This window comes from Callospermophilus lateralis, chromosome 6 (genome assembly GCF_048772815.1).
Source record: "Callospermophilus lateralis isolate mCalLat2 chromosome 6, mCalLat2.hap1, whole genome shotgun sequence".
NCBI lineage: Eukaryota > Metazoa > Chordata > Mammalia > Rodentia > Sciuridae > Callospermophilus > Callospermophilus lateralis.
The window spans coordinates 3,703,360-3,726,977 of record NC_135310.1 but is presented as its reverse complement, the minus strand read 5'-3'; the positions used below and the strand labels follow the sequence as shown (position 1 = coordinate 3,726,977).

Genomic DNA, 23,618 nt, shown 5'->3' with positions numbered 1-23,618 from the left:
TAACTTCAATTCTCCAGAAAAATTTCCACAACATACCAAGCTTCGTGGAAGTATAAAATTACATTTTATAAATCACATGTAAAGTCACCTTTTCCCCACTTTTCACTGCCACTGTGTACTATTTCAAAATTTCAATGTTTGAAATTTAAATGATTATTAGAGTGCAACTGACATACCAGATAAGAAAACTTCCTGATCTAACTGCATTAAGAAATAAAACAACAAGCACTCTAATTGCTCTCTGAGGTTAACATCAGCAAAGGCAACTATTCCCTGTCAACACATGTTTCAGGGCCTGGGCCATAAGAACTAAATGACTAGAGTAGCCTGGCAGTCATTATTAGTTCACTAGACACACTGTAGTATATATTATTGAATAATTAAAACAATTATCTTTAAAACAGTTCAAAAGATAGAAGCAAAATTTACATGCACTGGATATAAATTTCTGATAGAATAGAAAATATTCTGATATTAAATCTGCATGCTTAAAGAAAAGAATGAAGGAGATCATCAGGACAAACAGTATCTATTCTCCAACTATTTTACATTAAAGCACAGATACTAATATTAGCTCTTCCTCAAGATGACTTTGAATAAGTGTTTTTAAAACTACAATTTAAGACAGGATGAAAAACATCTATAGAATATCAAAGGGAAGTTAATAAACAACATATCCTCAAGAAGTTTAAGAAAGCAGTGATCCTGTTTGTAGCCACCAGACTCCCTGGTCCCCCTCCCCTCACTCCTGCCACCACTGCAGCACAAGCCTACTCTCAGGTTTCCTTACTCTGTACAACCCCTGCTGCCCTGCACTGATCCTGCTGCCATACAGTTGCCAGATCGCCAGACCAAGAGCTCCTTGAGGACAGGGACTGTCACCACCACACCTGCAGTCCCATGCATCTGGCAGGAAGGTGGTATGGTGAAGTTTAAATCAGTAGCTCTCAGCTGGGAGTGATTTTGCCTCCAAGGGATATTTGGCAACATCTGGAAACACTTTGGGTTTGGACTGTCACAAGGGAGGGGGTGCTATTGGCACATGGATAGAAGCCAGGAATGCTGCCAAAATCCCACAGTGCACAGAAAAGCCCTTCATGGCAAAGAATTATCCATGAGAAATGTAAATAGTGCTGAGGCTGAGAAAACTTGGTTTCAATAACTGTTTGCTAAAAGAATTAAAAACTTTATTGATCTCTCACAGATGGAGGTTTTAGAAAAATGAGAATAGACAAAAATAAATAAGAAAGGGTAGGCTGGTTTGCTTATGAAGCTTTGCTACAAGAAATGCAACTGAAGATATTGATACAATGTTGATTTAAATGCCTTGGCATCTATTCTTTAGGAATCTTACAATCTTAAAAGGAAAGGCCAATGAAACTATGGCAATACAAATCACCTCCCCAAAATTCATATATTGAAGCAGAATGTGATCTCATTCATAAATAGGGTGGTGCAGATGTAATTATTTCAGATGAGGTTATGATGTGGTTGGGAGGGCCTACTCCAATATGGCTGGTATTCTTACAAAAAGAACTCAACAAGAAGAAACAGCCATGAACACAGGCGAAACACCACATAAAAATGAAGGCTAAGATCAGGAAGATCCTTCCAGCAGTCAACAAACACCAAATGAAGCATGGAATAAGTTCTCCTTTAGCCCTCAGAAGGAAGCAGCTCTGTAAACAACCTTGACCTTGGAATTCTGGTTTCCAAAAATGTGAGACAATCCATTTATGCTGTTCTACTACTCTGTACTGGCAGCCCTAGCACACTGATGAAGGGATGTCCTCTGAAGACATTCTCTTGGATCTAAGCAATCCTCATACAGGTGAGTCACTCCTAAGGTTTATTTTAATTCTCTTTCACTGTTCATTCTAATCACAGTAAACATGAATGGCATGACAAATCTAATCTTGATTTATTCATTCCCAAACTAATTTCTCTAATGCTCTGTAATGAATTCCTGATTACTTATCAAAAACACAAATATTAAATATCCTAATTTAAATTGTAATTTAGAGTTGAATAGGCCTTCCTGATAGTATTTTCTTCTTCAAGTACACAAAAGCATTATTTCTGATTTTATAGAAAAGAGGAAAGGGTCAAAAAGAGGTACTTTCAGATCTAGAAGTATTAGTATAGTTCCTCAACCCAGGCCTTCTGAACCTCCATGGGTAAACTTCGCAGTGTCGCAGGAACCTCACCCATAGGCTACTCCCTGGAATATCATCTTCTTTAATGTATGTTCCTTTTCTGAGGAAGGTTAACAAGCTTTCATCAGACTCAAAGAATTCTATGGTTCTATCAATTAACCTAGAATCTTATCTGCTTGGTTTAATAGTGCATTAAAGTTTACATGCCATATTTAATTGCTCAACTTAGTGAGATTTTGGATTCATATTTTAAACTAGAAAATGATTTTCTATGCAATGCAGCAAACTTGAAAAGTAAATCATATTCTCACATAAGACTGACTAATCTATATATTTTTTTTGCTTCAACATTTTAAATCCATGTAGTAAGAGAACATTCTTTCAAGAGATTCTCTTTCATTGTATAGCAACGGTATAATTACTCTCCACATCTGTATTATACACTGGGAAAATAAATATTTGAAAGGCATTAAGGTACATTTGAGAGATTCAGGACCTCACTTTTAATTCATTAAAAATGATTCTTGCCCTTATATGATGTGGAATTTTAAAAGACTACTATATGTAATATAGTAGTCAGAATGATTTCAGTACTTAATTAAATTATAGTATATAAAATTAAATATCCCAGTAAGTAAACGCAGGAAAAGCACACTTCATATGATATAAGTGTATTTAGAGAGATCTAGATGTTAATTTCTTGTGGCATGGTAGATGAATAAATGTATCCAATGTTTTTCTAATTCCCAATTACATGGAAACCAGGACACAAGAAAATATCATGTTCAGAATCAAAAAATAGAAGTAAAAGGAATGTAGACCTCCCTCACTTGCATCTCACCACTCAGCAAGTGCCCACCACAGGCATGGCCAGGATCTGCTTCTTCAGGAAGTTCCCACACACTCTTCAAGCACTGACCCAGAGACAAGATCTGACTGAGCATGACCAGCTTAATCCCATCACTGACACCAGCAACAGGGAGAATGAAAAAGAGAAATCTCTGCCCTGAACTGCAGCTAAAACACCCAGGCTAAAGGCAGCAAAATTACATATTTAAAGTACTGAAGGAAACTGCTCACCAAGAACATCCAACAAAAGTATATCTTAAAAAATAAAGGTAAGGGATAGGAATTTAGTTCACTGGTAGAACATTTGCCTAGCATGCACAAGGTCTGGGTTCAATCCCCAGCCCCATAAAAAGGAAGGAAGGAAGGAAGGAAGGAAGGAAGGAAGGAAGGAAGGGAGGGAGGGAGGGAGGAAGGGAGGGAGGAAAGAAGGGAGGGAGGGAGGGAGGAAGGAAGGAAGGAAGGGAGGGAGGGAGGAAGAAAGGGAGGGAGGGAGGGAGGAAAGAAGGGAGGGAGGGAGGGAGGGAGAAAGGAAGGAAGGAAGGAAGGAAAGGAGGGAGGGAGGGAGGGAGGGAGGAAGGAAGGAAGGAGGGAAGGAGGGAGGGAGGGAGGGAGGAAGGAAGGAGGGAAGGAAGGAAGGAAGGAGGGAGGGAGGAAGGGAGGAAGGAAGGAGGGAGGGAGGGAGGGAGGGAGGAAGCAAGGAAGGAAATAAGGGAGGAAGGAAGGGAGGGAGGAAGGAAGGGAGGGAGGAAGGGAGGAGGGAAGGAAGAAAAGAAGGGAGGGAGGGAGGAAAGAAGGGAGGGAGGGAGGAAGGAAGGAAGAAAGGGAGGGAAAAAAGGGGGGAAATTAAGAAACTCCAGGATAAACAAAAGCTGAAGGAGTATGTCATGAGTATATCATGAAACAAAATATGGCAAGGAAGTCCTTAACACAGAAATGAAAGGCAATAGGGACTACCTCAAAGCCATATGAAGAAATAAAGAACATTGATAAAAGCAATTACATATGCAAACACAAAAGTCAAATGGCTGTATTTTGATTTTAAGTCCTCTTTTTCTCCCTATGTGATTTACAAAACAAATGCATAAAATAAACTTATAAATCAATGTTACTGGATATACAATGTAAAGATATAACAACAACATAAAAGGGGTAAGAATGAACTTATATAGAAACAGAATTTTTGTGAACTACTCAAGTTAAGGTGGTACTAATTTTTTTAAAAGACTGTAATGTTTAGGAGGTCAACTGTAATCCCTAAGATATCTATTAGGAAAATAACTAAAATATGTACAGAAAAATAAATTAGAAACTAATCTAAAAATACTACCCAGAAAAGGGGGGGGGGGGGGTTACAGAAGAAGGCATTAATGTAGGAAGTGAAGAACAGAAATAACAAAAATAATAAAACCAAAGAGCAAAATGACAGAAATATCTACATTCTTATCACTAATTATTTTATATGTAAATTGATTAAAATCTCCAATTAAAAGTCAGACTTGGTTAAAGAAAAAAAATGACAACTATATGTTGTCTTCAAGAGATTCGCTTTAGATACAAAGACAAGAATAGGTAATGGATTGAAAGTAAGAGGATGGGAAAAGCAGTAACCAAAAGAGAGCTAAGAAATCTTTGTGCAACAAGACAAAAAAGGGAAACTAAAGGTTTTGCAATAAGGGAAGGAAAAAATAAAACTGTCTGCTCACAGTTGGCATGACTGCATAGAAAAGTTTCAGGAAACAACGAAGACCTCCTGGAACTAAAAAGTGATTAGGACAGGCTTATATGACAGGTAGGTGACACACAGTCAAACTTTATCCTATGTACCAGGATGACCAGTGAAATTTGACATTAAAAACTACTTATATTAGATTAGCACATAAAGAAATGAAATATAAAAGATATACAAGATTTATATAAATAAACTACAAAAACCTGATGAATGAAATCAAATAATTAAATTAAGTGGATAGGTATACCATGATTATGGATAGGAAAACTCTATATTGTAAAGATATAAGTTCTCCCCAATTTGACCTATGAATTCAGTGCAAACCAAATTTTATGATATGGCCAAACTGATTCTAAAGCTTGGAACAGTCAAAAGATCTGAAATAGCAACAACAACAATTAAAAAAAAAAACTGAAGAAGAAAAATAAAGTTGGAAGACAGACAACATTCAAATTTAAGATATCCTATAAAACTATAATAATTAAGACAGTCCAGTTATTGGGTAAATAATTAGACAAAAAAATAGAATAGAATATTAAATGACAAAAATACACCCAAATAAATATAGTCAACTGATCTTTGACAAAGGAAAAAAGGCCATACAAGGGAACAAAGTTAAGTCTTTTCAAAAATTTGTGCTGGAATAATAAATGGACAACCACATAAAAATGAAGTTAGAAACATACCTTAAATACTTCACAAAAATTAACATAAAATAAAACCATTAACTTAAATATAAAACTATAACATTCCTAAAAGATACTGTACAATAACCTTGGGATTGGTTTTGACTTTTTACATGCACCACTAAGGCATGATTCACAAAAAGATGAATTAACAAGTTGGATTTTGTTAAAATTATTTTTTCTGCTCTGTGAAATTCACTATCAAGAGAATGATAGTACAAGCCACTGACTAGGAGAAAATATGTGAAAAACATAAAAACATAAGTCAAATAAAGTACTATTACCCAAAATACACAGGAACTTCTTAAAGCTCAACAATAAAATAAAAAAGTAACATTTTAGGGGAGAAAAGTCCAAGACCATACAGAGTCAAATAAATGTGTATATATGTATGTATGTGTGCGTGTGTGTGTGTATACACACACACACACACACACACACATATATATTTGTATACACACACACACACAAGTGAAAAAATGGAAAGGTGCTCCACACATTATGTCATCAGAGAAATGCAAATTGAAACAAGATACCACTGGATACCTGTTAGAGTGACTGGAATTCAGAACAATGACAACACCAAATACTAGCAAGCATATGGAACAATAGGAACTTGTAATCACTGCTGATGGAAATGTTACATCCTACTGTAGAAGATGGTTTGTCATTTTTTTTACACAATTCACAATTTTCTTACTATACTGTATAGAAATCACATTCTTTGGTATTCACAGGAATTGAAATGTAGGTACAAAAAAACTGCACAAAAGTGTTTATAGTAGATTTTTTCATAATTGTTAAAACATGGAAGCAACCAAGATGATCTCTGCATATGAACAGATAAACAGTGTATTAGTCAGCTTTTCATCACTATGACAAATACCTGAGAATAGCAAGACAGAGGAGGAAAGATTTACTGTACTTCAAGTTTCAGAGGCTTCAGTTTATGGTTGCCCAGCTCCATTATTTTGGGTACAGGTGAGGCGTGAACATCATAGTTCAGCTTGTAGGGAGGTGGGGGAAGAATCACAGCGGAAGGGGCCGGGGCAAGAAATAAGCTTCCAGGGCACTCCCCAGTGGCCTACTTCCTACAACCAAGGCCCTCTGCCTACAGTTTCCACCATATCCCAGTAGTTATTTTTAGATTAATACAATGTGGTTGGAGTCCTCATGATCCAATCACTTCCCCAAAACCCCACCTCTGGATACTGTTGCATTAGCATAACAAGCCTTCAACACATGACATTTTCCAAGACATTCCAGGATCCAAGTTATAACACTGCAGTACATCCAAATAATAGAATACCATTCAGCAATAAAAAGAAATGAGCTATTAAGCCATGAAAGAACATGGAAAAAACTTAAACACATATTACTTTAATGAAAGAAGGCAAAAATCTGAAAAGGCTAATACTATATGTCTATATACGACATTCTAGAAAAGCCAAAACTATAGAGACAGCAAAAATATCAGTGGCTGCATGAGTTAGGAGAATAGAATGAATAAACAGAGTGTAGAGGATTTTTTAGAGCAGTGAAATTACTCTATGTGGTATTATAATGGTCATTATGCATTTGATCAAATGCACAGATTGTACAACAACCAAGAGTGAACACAAATGTAACCTGTAAGGACTCCAGGTTGTAATATTATGTGCCTTACTCTATCTTCTATTGCTATAACAAAATAATTGAAGCCGGGTAAAGTATAAAGAAAAGAGATTACATAATACATAATTCTTTTCATATGACATTATAGAAAAGACAAAACTATAGCAATGGATAACAAGCTGGTAATTGTCATGAGTCAGGAAATGTGTCACTATAAAAGGGATTTCTTTAGAATGTTGGAATTTGTGTGTATCATGCTTGTGGTTAGGATTATATATATTAAGTCCTTGGAATTGTTCATAAGCACACACAAAAATCAGTCTCAGTTTTCCTCATGATCAGGAAATAAAAACTAAATTAACTTACATTAAATAGTATGTTGATAGAAAGTAAAATAACTTCTATATGGTAAATATACACGACATGTTGAGAGGTATCTAATAGGAAGCCTAAATTTTTTAGTAAGAATTTTTCTGAGTTTATAAGCGCTATCCCCCAAATTTCGCATCTCTCTGTTCTTATCTTATACTGATTGAGCACCACTCCCACCAGTAACATGGTTTATCTGCTGGCCTGGCAGGCACAGGTATACTACTTACTAAGGAAAGCATGTCAGTGAGTGGAAATCCAAGCCTCCAAATGCAAAACAACAAATTAGCACTATCATTAACCTTGAGCCTGGATAAGATTAGGATGAATCAGAACTCTGGTGATACCATCAAGGCATCGCCACCCAATGGCACCCATCTAAGAGCCATCTGTTCCAAAAGCTTGAGCAAACCTAAATATAAATAAGTGTATAGACTAACAAGAGGACAAGAGAACTGGTTATATGCAAATAATAGATCACATTTATTTTATAAAAAGAAGAATGCATCTTTACATAACGTTCTAGAAAAGTTGCCTATTAAGTACAAAATTAACTAAAAATCAAACTTACTTTCCTAACAATTTCCATCATAAAAATAAATTCATGTTTTCCTGGAAATATTCTGGAGTGAAAAAAAGCTAAGGCCAAATATTTAAAGAGATTATGATTTTGTCATGAAATAATGACTATAATAAAGTCACACAGTAAAAGTGCTAAACAACCATTGACAGTGACAGTTACACTGCTTGACAGCAGGGCAACCTTCTGAGAAACACATTGTAAGACAATGTCATCCTGGAGTGCACAGCACTGAGGAGCTTACATAAACCTCCATGTTGGAGTCAGTTACTAGATATGACCCCCTGGTGCAACCAAGAAATAAGATGAGCTGCCCGACTAACACAGCAGCATCCTGTTTACAGTAAACTTTTTATGTAAGTAGAAACAGTATACTCTAGCATAACAATAAAAGTATACAATTCAAAACCAATAAGTCACTGATCAATATCAAGTATCCTGTACTCTGTATGTTTATGTATGCCATACTTTTATATGGTGGGTAGCACAGTAGGTTTCTTTATATCAGCAAACACAGGAATAACCACTGGCTACCATATGGTTAGGCAAAAGGAATTTTTTAGTTCCATTATATAATCTTATGGGATCATTGTCAAATAATTGGTCCATCACTGACCAAAACATTGTTCTTTGGTGCACGACTGTATTTTTAACTCAATAGCCTACACCTTAAAAAAGAAAGAGCAGTTTAATTGATCCATCTTTTAAAACATCATTCACTACTGGTATAAAAACTACTTCCCCAACCTTTTTTATTGTGTAGTATGTCTTGGTATGTTACAGATGTTTTATAAATGTAAATGACAGATCTGAACTGGGGTTGAGAAAATAAAGGTAAAAATCCTATTAGTTCAAAACACAGTAACACTTCATCAGTGAAGGGGACATTTATCGTAACAGAGTAGCAGAACACCAATCAGTAAGTATTTAAGCACTTCTGTGTTTTCTGCATACCCAGGCATTACAAGACATTTTTAAAGATATGGCCTTTGTTCTCGACTTACCATCTTACAAATATTTTTTAAAATGGTCAAGAAGACAAAACAGAATACATTGAGCACTAAATTTGTATTAGTAAGTAAAGTACAAAAGTACAAAAATCACAATCGTTAATATTTATATAGCACTTATAAAGTACTAGGTTCTATTCTGTGCTATTACATATATTAATCTACACAGCATTTATTTAATCCTCCTCCTCCCCACTATCCTCCTGTTCTCCCCCTTGTTTCCTTGTCCCCACTCCTCTTTCCTTCAACAGACCAGAAAGCTAAGGCAAAAAGAAAAAAAGAAAAAGTCCCAGTTCAATTAGCAAAATGGCTAAGACTTAAATCCTAGCCAGTTTGTATTAAATAATAACTGGCAGTTTCACAAAGAGGTTAGAATTATAAACTATAAGATAAATAGAGACCTTTCCCCCAAAAGAAGACAAGTCAGGTTAATAAAGGCACTCAGCCCATGAGTACTGATAGAATCTTTGCCACAGCCCATGGCCTAGGTGGATTCACTGATCTCACTTCACCTGTGAAATAGTGCAGCAAGTTAGGGGTAATGCATGCTCATCTTACAGAAAAGAGGCATTTACTATTCAATAAAGCTTCACAAAGCACACAGTATGACCCCAGGTGCTACACTATGTTAGAAATAGAACAACACTGTTGTCCCTCTCACTTTCACTGAGGCTTTCAGAATCTAAAGAGAAAGTCAAACACATGGGTGATAAGTCCTGCTGGTGGGGCGGGCAGAGACAACTTGCAGGACAAGGTGATATCTGAACAGGCTCTAATGACCAAGGAGAGCCAGCAAAAAAGAACAGAGAAGGTATATGGCAAAGGTGACACTATGGGATCAAAGTCTAGAAATGAGTGTCAGGAAATATGGTCATGATAGCAACACTAACTTAGCCTGGCTGAGTGGCACATGCCACAGCAAAGCTTGGAGAGCTGAAGGTACAGAAAAAGCAAGTCAAATAACAATGCATGATGACCACTGAGACACTTGATCTCTGAAGACAACTGTTACACTTTAGAAATGAGGTACCCCCCAAAACTCATGTGTGAAGCAATGCAAGAATGTTCCAATATGAAATGATATTATGAGACTCATGACCTCATCAATGGGTTAACTCACTGATATAAAGTAGGTAATGCAGTGGTAAATGCGGGCAGATAGGCTCTGACTATAGGAAGTACATCACTGGAGGTGTGACCTTGGGGTTTATGTTTTGTCCCTAGTGAGCAGAGCTCTCTCTCTGCTTCCTGGTTGTCATGTGCTGAATTGCTTTCCTCTACCACATCGTTCTGTCATGATGTTCTGCCCCACCTAAGACCCAGAGTTACAGAACCAGGTGACCATAGCATGAGCCAAAAACTTCCCCCCCCCAAGTTGTTCTTGTTATGTAGTTTGGTCTCAGCAATGAAAAGTTGCCTAAAACAGAAACTGGCACCCCAGATGTCGGGTCATTGCTGTAACTCACCTGACCATGTGGTTCAGAAACATTTGTTGCTAATTTGTGGGAGGAATATTGAAAAGTTTAAAGATGCAAACTGGAAAGCTTTAGAATAGTGTAAGTACACATAGATGAGTGAGTCTCATGGTAGCTCAGAAGACCAGAATGTCAACAGGACCATTGGAGTAAAGACTGGGCTCATGAGATTTCAGAGGAGAAAGAGGACTCTATTGGAAACTAGACAAAAGCACAGTCATGTTACATTCTAGCAAAGAAGTTATCTACATTTTCCCCATGTCCTGATACTTTCTATGAGGCTAAACTTAAAGGTGACTGACTAATCTGGTAGAGGAAATGAAAAGGCAGGAGAGCACTCAGATAGCTGCATGGCTATTGTGGGGAGCCAAGTTTCCTGTGATAATCAGGAAAGCAGAAAGTAAAGTTGAAAGATTTGAAAAAGTTTCAGCTTGTCCAGAAAAGGACTAAAACTAGGGGTAACAAAGCCATAGTTAAGAGATTACAGCCACTAAAGAGATGCTAAGTGCTTTACACAGAAACAACAAAAAAATAGAATGAGGGCTTCTCAGGAATTGGTAAGACCATGCTTATTGTAGACTCAAAGATGTAAAAGTAAAAATTCCTTTGAGAAAAGAGCAGGGGGGCACCCTGCCTGCATGGGGGTGGGGTGGGGAAAAGAAGTTATTTCACTGTACTCAGCCACCCAGGCACCTACAACCTGCTGAAGTCATTGTCCCTGGAGGCTCAGCCACTGCTCAAGATGGTGGCAGACCTCGGCATCAACCACATGGTGTTGGTTCTGCAGGAATTCAGGATGCTGGCATAAAGGGTGATGGAGGCTTTCACTAGCATTTCAAAGGAAGGCCTGAGAAGTCAGGCAGAGTGTAGCAAGGTTGGAATCCCTATAGCAGCCCTTCAGAGGAAAATGTGTAGATACAAGAAGGAAGCTGAAGCGGTAGTAGAGACACCTAAGACTAAAAAAGTCAGTAATATGGAAGATCTGCCAAGTAAAATTTCATGAATAGAGCTGAGTCAAGCCAAGAGGGAGGCCATGTGAGCTTCAACAAGCAAGTTCACATGGGTAGAGTCCACCCTTTAGAGAGACTATCACATGCCATGTGCCCTGGTTGTTGGACAGGGAGCCACACAACTTGTTTGCCCAGCTGAACTTCAGTTTTGCTTTGGTCTCAATGCTTTTTCTTTGCCCTCATTTCTGCCTTGTGGAGTGGAAATGTTTCTTTGTCCCTTTAGATACTGGATATATGCAACTTATTTTTGATTTTTTACAGGAGCTCACATTGACAGTTTGCCTTGAATCTCAAAGGAGACTTTGGACTTGGACTTCTGTAAAATCCTAGACCTGTTCAGACTAAGAGGACTCCTAGAAATGGACTAAATATATTTTTCAATGGGAGATGGTCATGAACTTTGCGGGGCCAGAAAAAGAATTTTATGGCTTGGACACGAGGTGTCTCCCAAAAGCTCGTGTGTGAGACAATGCATGAATGTTCATAGGTAAAGTGACTAGGTTATTGAGAGTCATGATCTAATCTGTGGATTAATCCACTGATATGGATTAACTGGGTGGTAACTGTAGGCAGGTAGTTTGTGGTTAGAGGGAGTAGGTTACTGGAGGCATGGCTTTGCATTTTATATTTTATCTCTAGTGAGCAGAGAGCTAGAGTGTGTGCCCGCTCGAATGCTCACTCTCCTCTGTCCTCCCAGGCTCCCCATCCCTGCTTCTTGGCTGCCAGGTTCCGAGCTACTTTCCCCAACAATGCCCTTCTGCCATGAAGCTCTTTATACCTAGGGCCCAGAGTTACAAAGTTGGCTGACCAAGGACTGAACTTCTGAAACTGTAAGCCAAGATAAACTTTTCCTCCTTTAAATTGTTCTTGTCAAGAACTTTGGTCAATCAATGAAAAGCTGACTAAAACAGTGACAGACATTTGGTACGAGTGTTTCTAAGACAGCAGAGTAACAATCAAACCCAGCTTTCATAAGAGAAATATGGCAAAATCAGAAATACAAAACTCCCACCCCTACTCTAATACATTGCTTCTGGGAATGTCATGGTACAATCAGATTGGAAAACTGTGTGGCAGCATCTACTCAAGTAGAACATGTTAATCTCCTATGACCCGGGAATTCCATCTTTCAGAAATGCTTTCTTACGTCTATCAGAAGCCTTAGATAATACTAAAATATACCAGAAAGTACTACTTAAGACAGCCAAAACCCAGAATCACCAAACAACCATCAATGGCAGAATCAATCAGGAGGAGTTAATATATTCACAGGATGAAATACTACATGGCCCTGAGAATGAACTAATAGCCATTGTGTGCAACAGTATGAGTGAAGCACATAACGCTGAACCAAAGAAGCCAGAAAACAGAGTAAATATTGCACGAGTCTACTCAATAAAAAGCTAGAGAAGAAGGTCTGTCTCTGAGTTACTAGAAAAGCAGTTATCCTTAGAGGAATACTAGAAGCGAGCAGATCGGCTCTTGGTATTACCATAAACCTCACTTCACAATCAAGGAACCTTTAAATTCAGAGGTTAAATTACTTACAACTAACAATGGATAAAAGTGACATTCAAACCTGCTTTTAAAACGCAGTCATAGGTTAAAAACTGCTCAGAAAAACTATCTTGTCTTCAACCAATTTTTATTTTTATTTTTGTCCCTGTGTCCTTAGGTGTGCTGATCCCACTACTGATGGTGCTTTTCTGTCCCTATTCACTTCCACAGAAGGATCTGTTCGTCATGCCACTATGAAACCATTACCAGTCTCCCCACACCCTTGACACACTCAGTAACTAGGTTTTTCATTTCCCAATACTTTAAAAAATCATCATTTATTGTTTAAGAGGTGTCGGGCATTTTATCAACCTTCCTCAATAACTTATAGGGGTCCCAAGAGGTAAATAACTCATGCTCACATCTGGCTAATCATTACCGACACTAGGATCAAATCCAAGACTTTCTGAATCCAAATCCAAAGCTCTCACCACTAGGTTTCCTTGTTTTACTTCGTCTTCTCAGTGACATATTTGTTTGCTTTGACCTCAAGATTTCAATTTTTTTGGAAGTTGAAATCTCTAACTTACCTTCTAACATCTCCCCTATACAGAGTATCTAGCACATAGCAAGGTTGAACAAGGGTTTCTTTAAATTATTTCCTAAAGAACAAAATGATTAATAGGGTAATTTCCTCAAAGACAAAAAGTAGAGGCTCTGTTAGAATGCACAGGTAATATTAAATCTCAATAAATAGTAAATGCCTATGTCCTTAAAAACTGACATTTGGTGGGGAAAGAGAACTAAAAAAACACCATTCTAGCACTACAAAATGCACAGAGCTGTGTATGTCCAATAAGTGGCCATTGGGAACATACACCTATTGAGTGCCTGAAAAGCTACTACTCAAGTGTGAGCGTACACACTGGATTTTGAAGAACAATTCAAATGTAAGGATGTCTCATACCATATGAAATAATGATATAGGAATCCTAGGTTAAAATTACAGTATATTAGATAAATAAGTCTCAGTAATTTCCCCTACTTTTTTAAGTGGCCACTAAAATATTTTAACTTACATCTGTCATCTTTGCTTTGTTACATTTCTATTGGACAGTACTGCTCTATAAAACATTTTTCCCTCATTTAAGATATAACATCTCTTTCCCTTAATTTAGGGTATTAAATTACACAGTGGAAACTGACAGCCCACACAGCTGCCATTCTTTGTTCTGGGTTCCACATGGGGAAGTGAATTTTTTATTCTTTTTTCTCTTCCAAGTATTGTAGGCTGGGTTACTTCTTAAAGCACACATTCCAATTTCACCAATCAACTTAAAAATTAATCTTGACTTCACTATTTTATGTCTTGCGTTTCTCCAAAACTCCTATGTTGAAACTTAATCCCAGCTGTGATGGCATTAGGAGGGAGGACTTAGGTTAGGAGAACAACGGAGCACCCTCTGTATTAGTCTCCTTTGGCCATGACCTGATTGCCTTATAGTAGCAGAAATTCATTCTCTCATAGTCTCCAGAGGGAATTTGTTTCTTAACATTCCTTAGTTGTGGCCATTTCACTTTAATCTATCCTCTTGTGATCACAGTGTCATCTCCTTTTCTAACCATATAATCTTCTGCTGCCTCTTTCAAGTCATGTGTCATTGGATTTAGGGCCCACAGAAGTAATTCAGGATGATTTCATCTCAAGATCCGCACTTAATCACATCTGCAAAGATTCTTCCCCAAATGAGATAACATTTACAGGTTCTGGGTTCGAGACACTGACATATCATTTGGATGGGGGCAGGTCAGGTATTCAACACACTACACTCTCCTTGATCAATCTTTCAAAATGCATGATCTTTAGAAATCCAAGCATACTGTAATCCCAGTTACTCAAGAGGCTGAGATAGAAGGACTGTAAGTTTGAGACAGCCTGGACAACTTGGTGAGACCCTATCTCAAGACAAAAAGTGCTAGGAATGTAGCTCAGTGGTAGAAAGCCCCTGGATTCAATTCCTAGTACCAGGGACAGGAGGGGTGATGACACCAGGGATGGAAGCCTAGCGCAAACCAAATCTAGGGTTTAAAAACAAAATATGAATTTACTTAAAAGGATGAGATTATGTACTTTAAAAAAGGTTCTTTGATTTACAAAACAATTAAACACAAAGTTTTTTCAAAATCAAATTTGCAGATGCTTTAAAGACTAGTTCTCCATATAACTTATGCCTAATAAATTATTCATTAAAAAGAACACTTTATGAGTAGAGGAATTTTGGACGGGGCAAAGGGGAGGGAGGAGGGCACAAAGGGGTAGGAAAGAGGGTGGAACAAGACAGTCGTCATTACCCTAGGTATATGTATGATTGCACAAATGGTGTGACTCTACTTCATGCACAACCAGAGAAGTGAAAATTCTGCTCCATTTGTGTACAATGAATCAAAGAGCTTTCTACTGTCATGTATAACTGATTAGAGCTGATTTAAAAAAAAAAAAAAAAGAAGAACCCTTTAAGCATTTGCATAAAGGGAAGCAAACATGCCTTCTTTCCCCGCAACAGCTGGCACCACAAGCAAGATAACAGTAGACTGCCAAGCCAGAATCACACACTTACACCACAGATGAGAGAAGCAGAGAAACTTTCTTTGTAGGGGCTGAGCCAGAAAAATGTCAGTCACTTGTGGGTAATTCTTCCATGCTGCTGATTTTTCATTGGAGATATTATTGTCCTTAATACATTTTTTTGGCCCACGTTTCCTTCAAGTATTGACGCTAAATGAGGTGAACATAGTACCATCAGGAGAATACTCTGAGAGGAAGTTTGTCTAAGAAATAAAATGGGAAGTCCACATTATATACAATGAAAAACTAGAAAATAATGGGAGATAATGTAAAAGAGTATGTAGGTATATAACATTGTCTGATTATATTTGCACATTCATAAAAGTTGTTGCCTCAGCTTTTTTTGTGCTACTATAATAGAATAGCACAGATTCAGTAATTTATAATGAGCAGAAATTCATTGACTTTGGGTTCTGGAGGCTGGGAAGTCTGCAAAGGGTCTACATTTGGCAACAGTGGCAATTTTTGCTGCATCTTTCCACAGAAGAAGGGCAAAAGTGAGCAAGAGATCGAGTTCCCAGCATCAAGCCTGTTTGTACAGGGCACTGGTCCCTTCAGAGGGGCAGAAGCCTCAGGACCTATACTCCTCCCACTAGGCCCCACCTCCCAACACTGCTGCACTAGGGTTAAGTTTCCAGTTCATGTACGTGTTGGGAAGTGGGACTCAATGGGAGGTGTTTAGTTTTGTTTTCTCGAGAGGAAAAAAATGAGCAGGAAGAACTTTCCAATGTGAGCGATGCATACAATGCTTGTTTAAAACAATGAATAGCCAAGAAAAGTTAGGACAGAAACTAAAATGTCCTTTGAACTCAGAATGATTTTCAGAAAGGAGAGTACCAATTTGCTAGTACTACCAAGAAAACACAGTCTTATGGACTAGGGCCCTGCCCTGTGAGCTTCATCTAACTTCATCATCTCTTTAAAGGCCCTATTCCCCAAACAGCCAGGAGACCAGAAGTTCAAATCACAAAGCCTCAGGCACTTGGCACTAGGATTTCAACACACAAATCCTGAAGAATCACAATTTAAACTAACACTTTCTGGTCCAAAAAATCTTATACTTGTTTCTAAAATTATTTAAAAAGGCTGAATTATACTTTTTAATAACTGTAAAACATTATGTAAAAAAATGATGAGACACAAAAATAAGGATTATCAATCTGATCTGATATCTAAGCTGAAATATACATATTAAGACTACAAACTTAAATTTAATACAATCAACTAGGAGAAATAATCATGATAAATGGAACAATCCCTCAGTAAGAATTAATGCAGTGCATATAATAATAATCTTTTAGCATATACTTCAAAAAGCACTGACTTGAATTTTACAATTCACTTATTACTAGGTTATCATCAAGAAAACAGTATATTTCTTTTAAGATGAATAATGTTTTCAAAAATCACCTTCTCAAATGCTACTTAATTTTAAAAGAGGAAATAATTCCATTTTCTTTAATAAAGATAATAAGCTGGCAATACAACACATTGTTTTCAAAGTCTATTGAAAGATTTATGCTTTATAGGGCCTTTACTATATCAATTTGTTAAACATTGACTTAAGGTGTCTCTCTACCATTAACATAATATTTGAAAAGAAACTACATCTTATTTATCTTCTTATCCCCAGAGCCTAGTAATTATAGTCAAGTACTGTCAGTAGTAGTTATGTTCTGTAAAATCAACACAAACACTGAATCTTCAAGTACCAAACCACTGCCTCTAGTAGAAATATGAGGCTAGGTTCCTGCAAGCTTTTGGTGACAATATTTTCATCAACCAATCACTCTGCACATGCAAAAATGACAGTGCAAGCACAGCAAGTATTATGAGGTTACAAATAAATTTTAGTGAGTAGACAATATAAAACATAGAATATTCTATATATTCAATATAGAATACAGAATATTATATTAGACATTATATAGAATATATAATTCTATAGAATATAGAATATTCTAGAATATCCAATACAGCATCCACTATACTTTGACATAGTAGACGTTCAACAAACACTTGGGAACTGAATGAGTAAATGAAGGTTTTCATAACCATACTGGAGCATTTCATTACTTGTAGTAATTTCATTATTTTGATCCCAGCTAAGACACACTCATATTACCCTGGATCCACCCGGCAGAAAGCAGTATCTACCACTAGCCCGGCCGTTTGTTCTTAGGCAAATTGGTGATCCTTTTTCAAACATTATCCTTCTTAAGTGTTTAGTACAAGGCAATACGGCTATGTTATTTCCTCATAATCCACAGTCAAGCCACACTGTTTGAAGGTGTACTGCAAATACCTCAAAGGTTTCCATTCATTTGCTCCTAATATAACTCTGCTGTAGAGCCAACTTGCTGCAGTGCTGTCAAACATCTTACCCCTGAACCATAAAAAGCTACTAGTTCTTGCTTAACATTGAGTGAGCCAAGTTCTTCCTGGTGACCAACACACTCTATGAGCAGGGATAAAGCATCTAAACTTGCTCACTAAGCTTACTTCACAGAAGCAGCAAAACCCAGAATTATATTCACTTATCTTTAGTTATTGTAAAGATTTAAACACAAACACAGCACTTCTCCTTTCTCTGAAGTTTCATCTGTGTCACTGATTACCTCTAAGACTCTAATTCCTTTCTTCGATAATTAATCACTTAATGACAGTGAGTAACAATTGATAAAGAAAGACAACATTATTTTTATGGTCATTCACTCCATGTAGTTTACACTTTACACCATAAAACTGTAATTGTTAAAGACAAGACTACTGCAATTCTTCTGAATTAGCAGAATAAATTACTCAATATTTCTGTGCCCCAATTTCCTCATCTGGAAAATGGAGATAATAATACCTATACCTCATAGGATTATTTTAAGGATTAAATAAGCATAAATGGAATTTGCTTAAAGTAGTTTTCAGTAAATGTCATCTATTGCTAGCACTTAAGTATAAAAAAATTAGTTCGTACTCAAATCAATAAAATATTAGTCAATGAAAGGTACAATACTACATTGTTATAAAAGAAGCCTCAAGAAAGTATCTTAAATCAAAAATGGCACTGAAAGAACTTGGTAGTTATTTCTAAATTCTCAAAACTTTTCTTTTTTTTTTTTTCTTTGAAAATAAAACCATTCTTCACAGCATTTTCATTTTCAAATTGTGCACTTTACCCTTCCATATGGCTCGAATGATGTGTGGATACTGATTGCTGCAACCCACAGTTTTTACTGCTGACTTTGCTCAGCTAGTGGATAATCTGAAATTTAGACTATAATGAAAAGCCTGATAAAGTTCCTTAACCTGAGTTGACAGCATAACTAGTGACTAGTAACTTCTGATATATGATATGCTAGCTGTGTAGATTTTCAGATCTTTCACTCTAATATGCACACCTGTGCTCCCCTTTTTAACAAGGTAGCCACAGGATTACAGGTTTATACTCATCTTCATATTCTAGATTTCATAAAGAGCCATTAAAATAGTTAGAGCAGATGTTCTACTGGATGATATACTACTGAGACTTTATCTCTGTAATGACAGTTTGGCTGTGGAGTGTGTTCTGTGTCTGGGTAGTTTTTAATCAGTAGAATTAGTGAATAGTTCAATCCCAGGAATCCCTGATTTCTCCATGTTTTAGTGTAAAGGTCAATAAGCAAGTCGAGATAAACAGCTTATCAGATGTTAAGCTGAAATCATGCTAGGTCATGATTAGCTTCCCCCCTGCTTAGGTTTATTAAGATGGGGGGTAAATGCAGAGAGTATAAGAACTTCTTTTCATGAAACCCACTAAACTATCTTTTTTTAATCAAATTTGCCATATTTATTTTCTCACCAAAAAATGACAAATGTAAAACTTTATAGGGAGCAACAAATCATAGAATATCATGCATGATGAATTAACCATATTTTTGCTAATAAACATTTCTGCCAAACATTTCAGAAATAATATTTAAACAGACAAGAATCTGGCTTATAGTCAAGAAAAGCAATAATTTTAAAAAAGAAAAAAATCTCAATACAGTTCCTCCCCACTACCACCCCCCAGCCAAGACAAAGAGTCTTTTCCTCTGCTCTGGCACAAAATTCAGGAAAGGAGCCAAGGTGCTGCTTATCAACCCTTTGACATCAGGAGAGGACTGTGTGCGTCAGCAGGCCCAAGAGGGACCCCAGGCTTGTGGCAATGGACATGTGCTTCTTATCTTATCAGCTGACAGTCTCTGGCACTTCAACATTACTGTGTGAACCCCAGCGGAAGGAAGGTGTGTGTGATTGTGAGGGTGTAGGTTAAAGTTATGAACTACGCAGCTCTGAGCAACTTATTAACAAAACAAACTATCCAACACATTACACTAATTATGATTAAATCCAACCTTAAGAGAGTTTTTTTTAAAGGGCAACCTAGCTATATATGACAACCCCTTATTCTCTTAGTTATGAAAGTGAAAGCTGAAGTTATACTTTCAGAACTATGAGGCCATTGGCTCCACTTAGAAGATTTAAAGAAAAAGCAATTTTTTAGAAAAGTACATGTAAATCTTACATTAGCTCCACTAAAAAGGTGCTTGAGAGTTGGCAATAGGCTTAAGACTGCTTTCAAATATTGGCTGATATTCATACCTCTAAACACAAAGAAGAAGAGGGTCACTTTAGGTCATGTGGGGTTCAAACAGTTACACCAGTCAAAGACAAAGTCTTACAAGAACTACTTTGCCCCTAAATATTTGTTTAAATCTATCTTTGCTTTAAAAAATCATTTTAAGGGTATGCCTCAGTTGGAAGAGTGCTTGCCTCACATGCACAAGGCCCTGAGTTCAGTCCCCAGCACCACACAGACAAAAAAAATTTTAAAACAAATTTTAAATATTTAGAGAAACACTGCACTTGCTAACTGAAAACTAATTTTACAAATGTAATAAATATTTGTACTTTGAAGAACAAGATTTTTATTTATTAGTGTTAACTCACACTGTATATTACTCTTTTAAAAATTACAGTGCATTTATACCATGATTTACAACATCACCAACAGTACTATACACACACACACACACACACACACACACACACACACACTGTATTGCACATGTTACTTTGTAATCCTGGTAATACGCATTTATTATTCCTTCAAGTTCATCTGTTAAATTAGAATAAACACAATTAACTAATTCTATACAACTCTGTATGGGTCAGAAATCAGCTGTTCTGAACCATGGATAAGAGAAAAACTGTCCCCACTCTCCCATGACAGAAGTTCCCTCTGTGAACGCATCATCCTATCCTCACATGTCATTCTTCATTACTCCTGAGCTTGGTCTGTGCTCTCAGTTGTACACTCTGTCTCTCTTCACTTTGTTCCTCAACCATCTGAAAACCTTTGCCAGTTATTTCATTGACACCCCAGTGTGTACCCCAGAATTCCCTGTGTAAACCCAATGCAAGGTGAACCCAACCATCCAATTCTCTTCACTAGCATTTCTCAGTGGTTAGAGTTTAAAACGCAGTCCTGTTAATTCTTTTATTCCCTATAGACAACTCCTGTCCTGATCCCACAACAGCCAAGCCAAGACTGCTCATTACTCTTGAGCATTCAGACACATCATTATCCTGTGACATAATTTGACCTTCTTTTCCCCCAAGAGGACTCATCTTTCTGCTTCAACATTTCTTTGAACCTCTACCCAATTTCCATTCTCTCTAAACCCAGCTAGCTCTTCTTCTTGGTTTAGTTCCTCTTTTGCATTGCTCACTTAATTATTCTCCCCCCTATATTTCATGTCTTCAAAATATACTTCCTGCTAATAGATTTTTAATATGCTCACATTTCCACCAACCCTGAAATATCATCATAAACAACAACAAAACTTCCTTCAAACCTGGTAAACCCAACACACGTTCTGTTTTTTTTTTTTTTTTTCTTTTACCAACAAAGTATAAAGAGTAGACTTGTACTTACTTTAGTGTCCTTAATTCTAACTCTTTCCTTAATCATAACCCCATGAGTTCAGCCCTCAGCCTACAATGAAACTACTCATTTAAAAAAAAAATTCCCCCAAACTCTTAAATATCATTATTTCAGTTTTATGATTGATTATCCTAGCCCTTATCTTCCTGGGTCTCAGCATTATCAGATATTGCTAACTGATTCCACACTTTCTTGAAAATTTCTCCTACATAACATGGCAAAAAAAAAATTTTAGTCAATAATCAATTTGCTTAAAGCAAATGCATTCCTAAACAGACCAAATGTCCTATGAAAAACAAAATGAACCAATAGAACTTCAAGGAAATCCTCAAAAAGTGTTAAAATTAACCCATCCAATATAAAATACCATAAAATTTTAATACAATAAAATCCTGCCAAGGATGCTATGGGGAATTGCCTGGGGCCTGGTGTCAAAATCAATTCTATGTCTAAATAAAGCAAGTTTTAGTCAATTGATAAATTTAATAAACTGGAGAGTAAAACTCAAAACTTCAAAGAGCTGTTTCCTATCTCTCTGAATTTCCCTTCTGCATTTCTTTTGGCTAGCTTAGTATCCTCTACTCACCTGTTAAATGTTGGGATTTTCTCTCTTCTATCCTCATTCTACATTCTTTTCCTTCAAAGTCTTCTCTACCCCCATCTCTTCAACTGTAACATCTCTGTGGATGACTTCTACATCTATACCATTAGCTTCTAAACAAAAAACAAACAAAAAAACCAAGTAACCATCAGATAATTCTCAGCATCACTATACCTTAACTTCCTTGAATCCTTACTCCTCCTTCTTCTGCATCCCATCTTTTAGTGAAATCCTCTTCCTCCTAGTCACCTAAGCTGCATACCCCAGCCATCCTCCAAGCCACCCTCTTCTTCAGTCCCTAAATGCACAGGACAGCGAAGATCTGTCCATCCTACCTCCATGGCATTTCTGACTTATTCTGGCCTTTTCCATACCCACTGCTACTGCCTTTGTTCAGAATACTGCTAGCCACCATTTGCCCCCCTCAGGAAGGGTCACACTATCTCGTCCAGCTCAGAATGAATCCTAATTTACTAAACCAACTCTGGTAATACTCTCATTCCCCTCCATTGCATTTGTTCAGGTGCAATGACCAAAAAAAAAAAAAAAAGCCACTCTTTCCTGCAATGTGCGCCAGGCCTACAGCTAGTTCTGCCAGCAGCAGAACTGTACCAAGTAGCTGACTGGGCAGCACAACGACACGGCCCCTGACGACGCCAGTCACTGAGTCAATCACCCCTTGGCCACCCCACCTCCAGGCTTCTAGTTTCATGACCTGCATGTAACTTAGTGCTTAAACAATCTGAAGCTAGATCCTCCCGCTTGGCCAGAGGTGCTCTAAGCAACACAGCCCTGTGGAGCAGGGCACAGCACTGTCCCTCCGCTGTCCCTCCCTGGCTCATCTTTCTTCACCCCCTCTCGACCATGCCTTCCTGGCCTCTGTGCCGCGGGAGCCCGAGGTCCAGGGAAGGCAGGTGGCAGAGGCTTGGGCCCGCATGGCCGGCTGCGAAGACCCTGGTCTCCTGTGCCCTGGAGGCCGCCCAGGGCCCAGGGGCGCGCACGCCACCCGCCACCTGCCAACCACCTGCCACCTGCCACGGTTGGCCTCGCTGCTGTGGGACCCAGCAGGCCAAGGCCGCCCAGGACACCACACAGCACCACAGAACAGAGTAGGTGGCAGCCACTTCCTGTGACGTCACTTCCGGACCCCGGCCCTCCCTTCCTTCCGGTGCTCCCTCCCTCCCCCTTCCATCTGCTTCCTTCCTCCCTTCCTCTTTCTCCTCCACTTCTTCCCTTCCTTCCTTCCCCTTCCCCCTCCCTTCGCCCCCACTTCCTCCCTTCTTTTCCTTCCCTCCTTTCTCCCTCCCTTCCTTCCTCTTTCTCCCTCCCTTCCTCTCCCCTCCCCTCCTCCTTCCCCCTCCGTCTCTTCCCCTTCCTCCTTTCTCTCCTTCCCTTTCTCTCTTCCTCCCTTCCCCTTCCCTCTTTCTCCCTTTCTTCTTCCTTCCCTTCCC

General features: G+C 38.0%; 1 protein-coding gene across 2 annotated transcripts in view; it reads right to left on the bottom strand.

Annotated features, from left to right (window-relative positions):
• Pde10a (phosphodiesterase 10A) overlaps positions 1 to 23,618 on the bottom strand; it is a 263,627-nt gene that overhangs the window by 164,060 nt on the left and 75,949 nt on the right. The window contains exon 1 of one of the 2 annotated variants that reach the window (XM_076858047.1): positions 22,153 to 22,277. The exons of the other annotated variant lie outside the window; for it this stretch is intronic. Coding sequence (XP_076714162.1) covers positions 22,153 to 22,189 — 37 coding nt within the window. The 5' untranslated portion in view covers positions 22,190 to 22,277. Of the gene's footprint in view, positions 1 to 22,152; positions 22,278 to 23,618 lie in introns of those variants that run through there. 2 annotated transcript variants of the gene reach the window in all.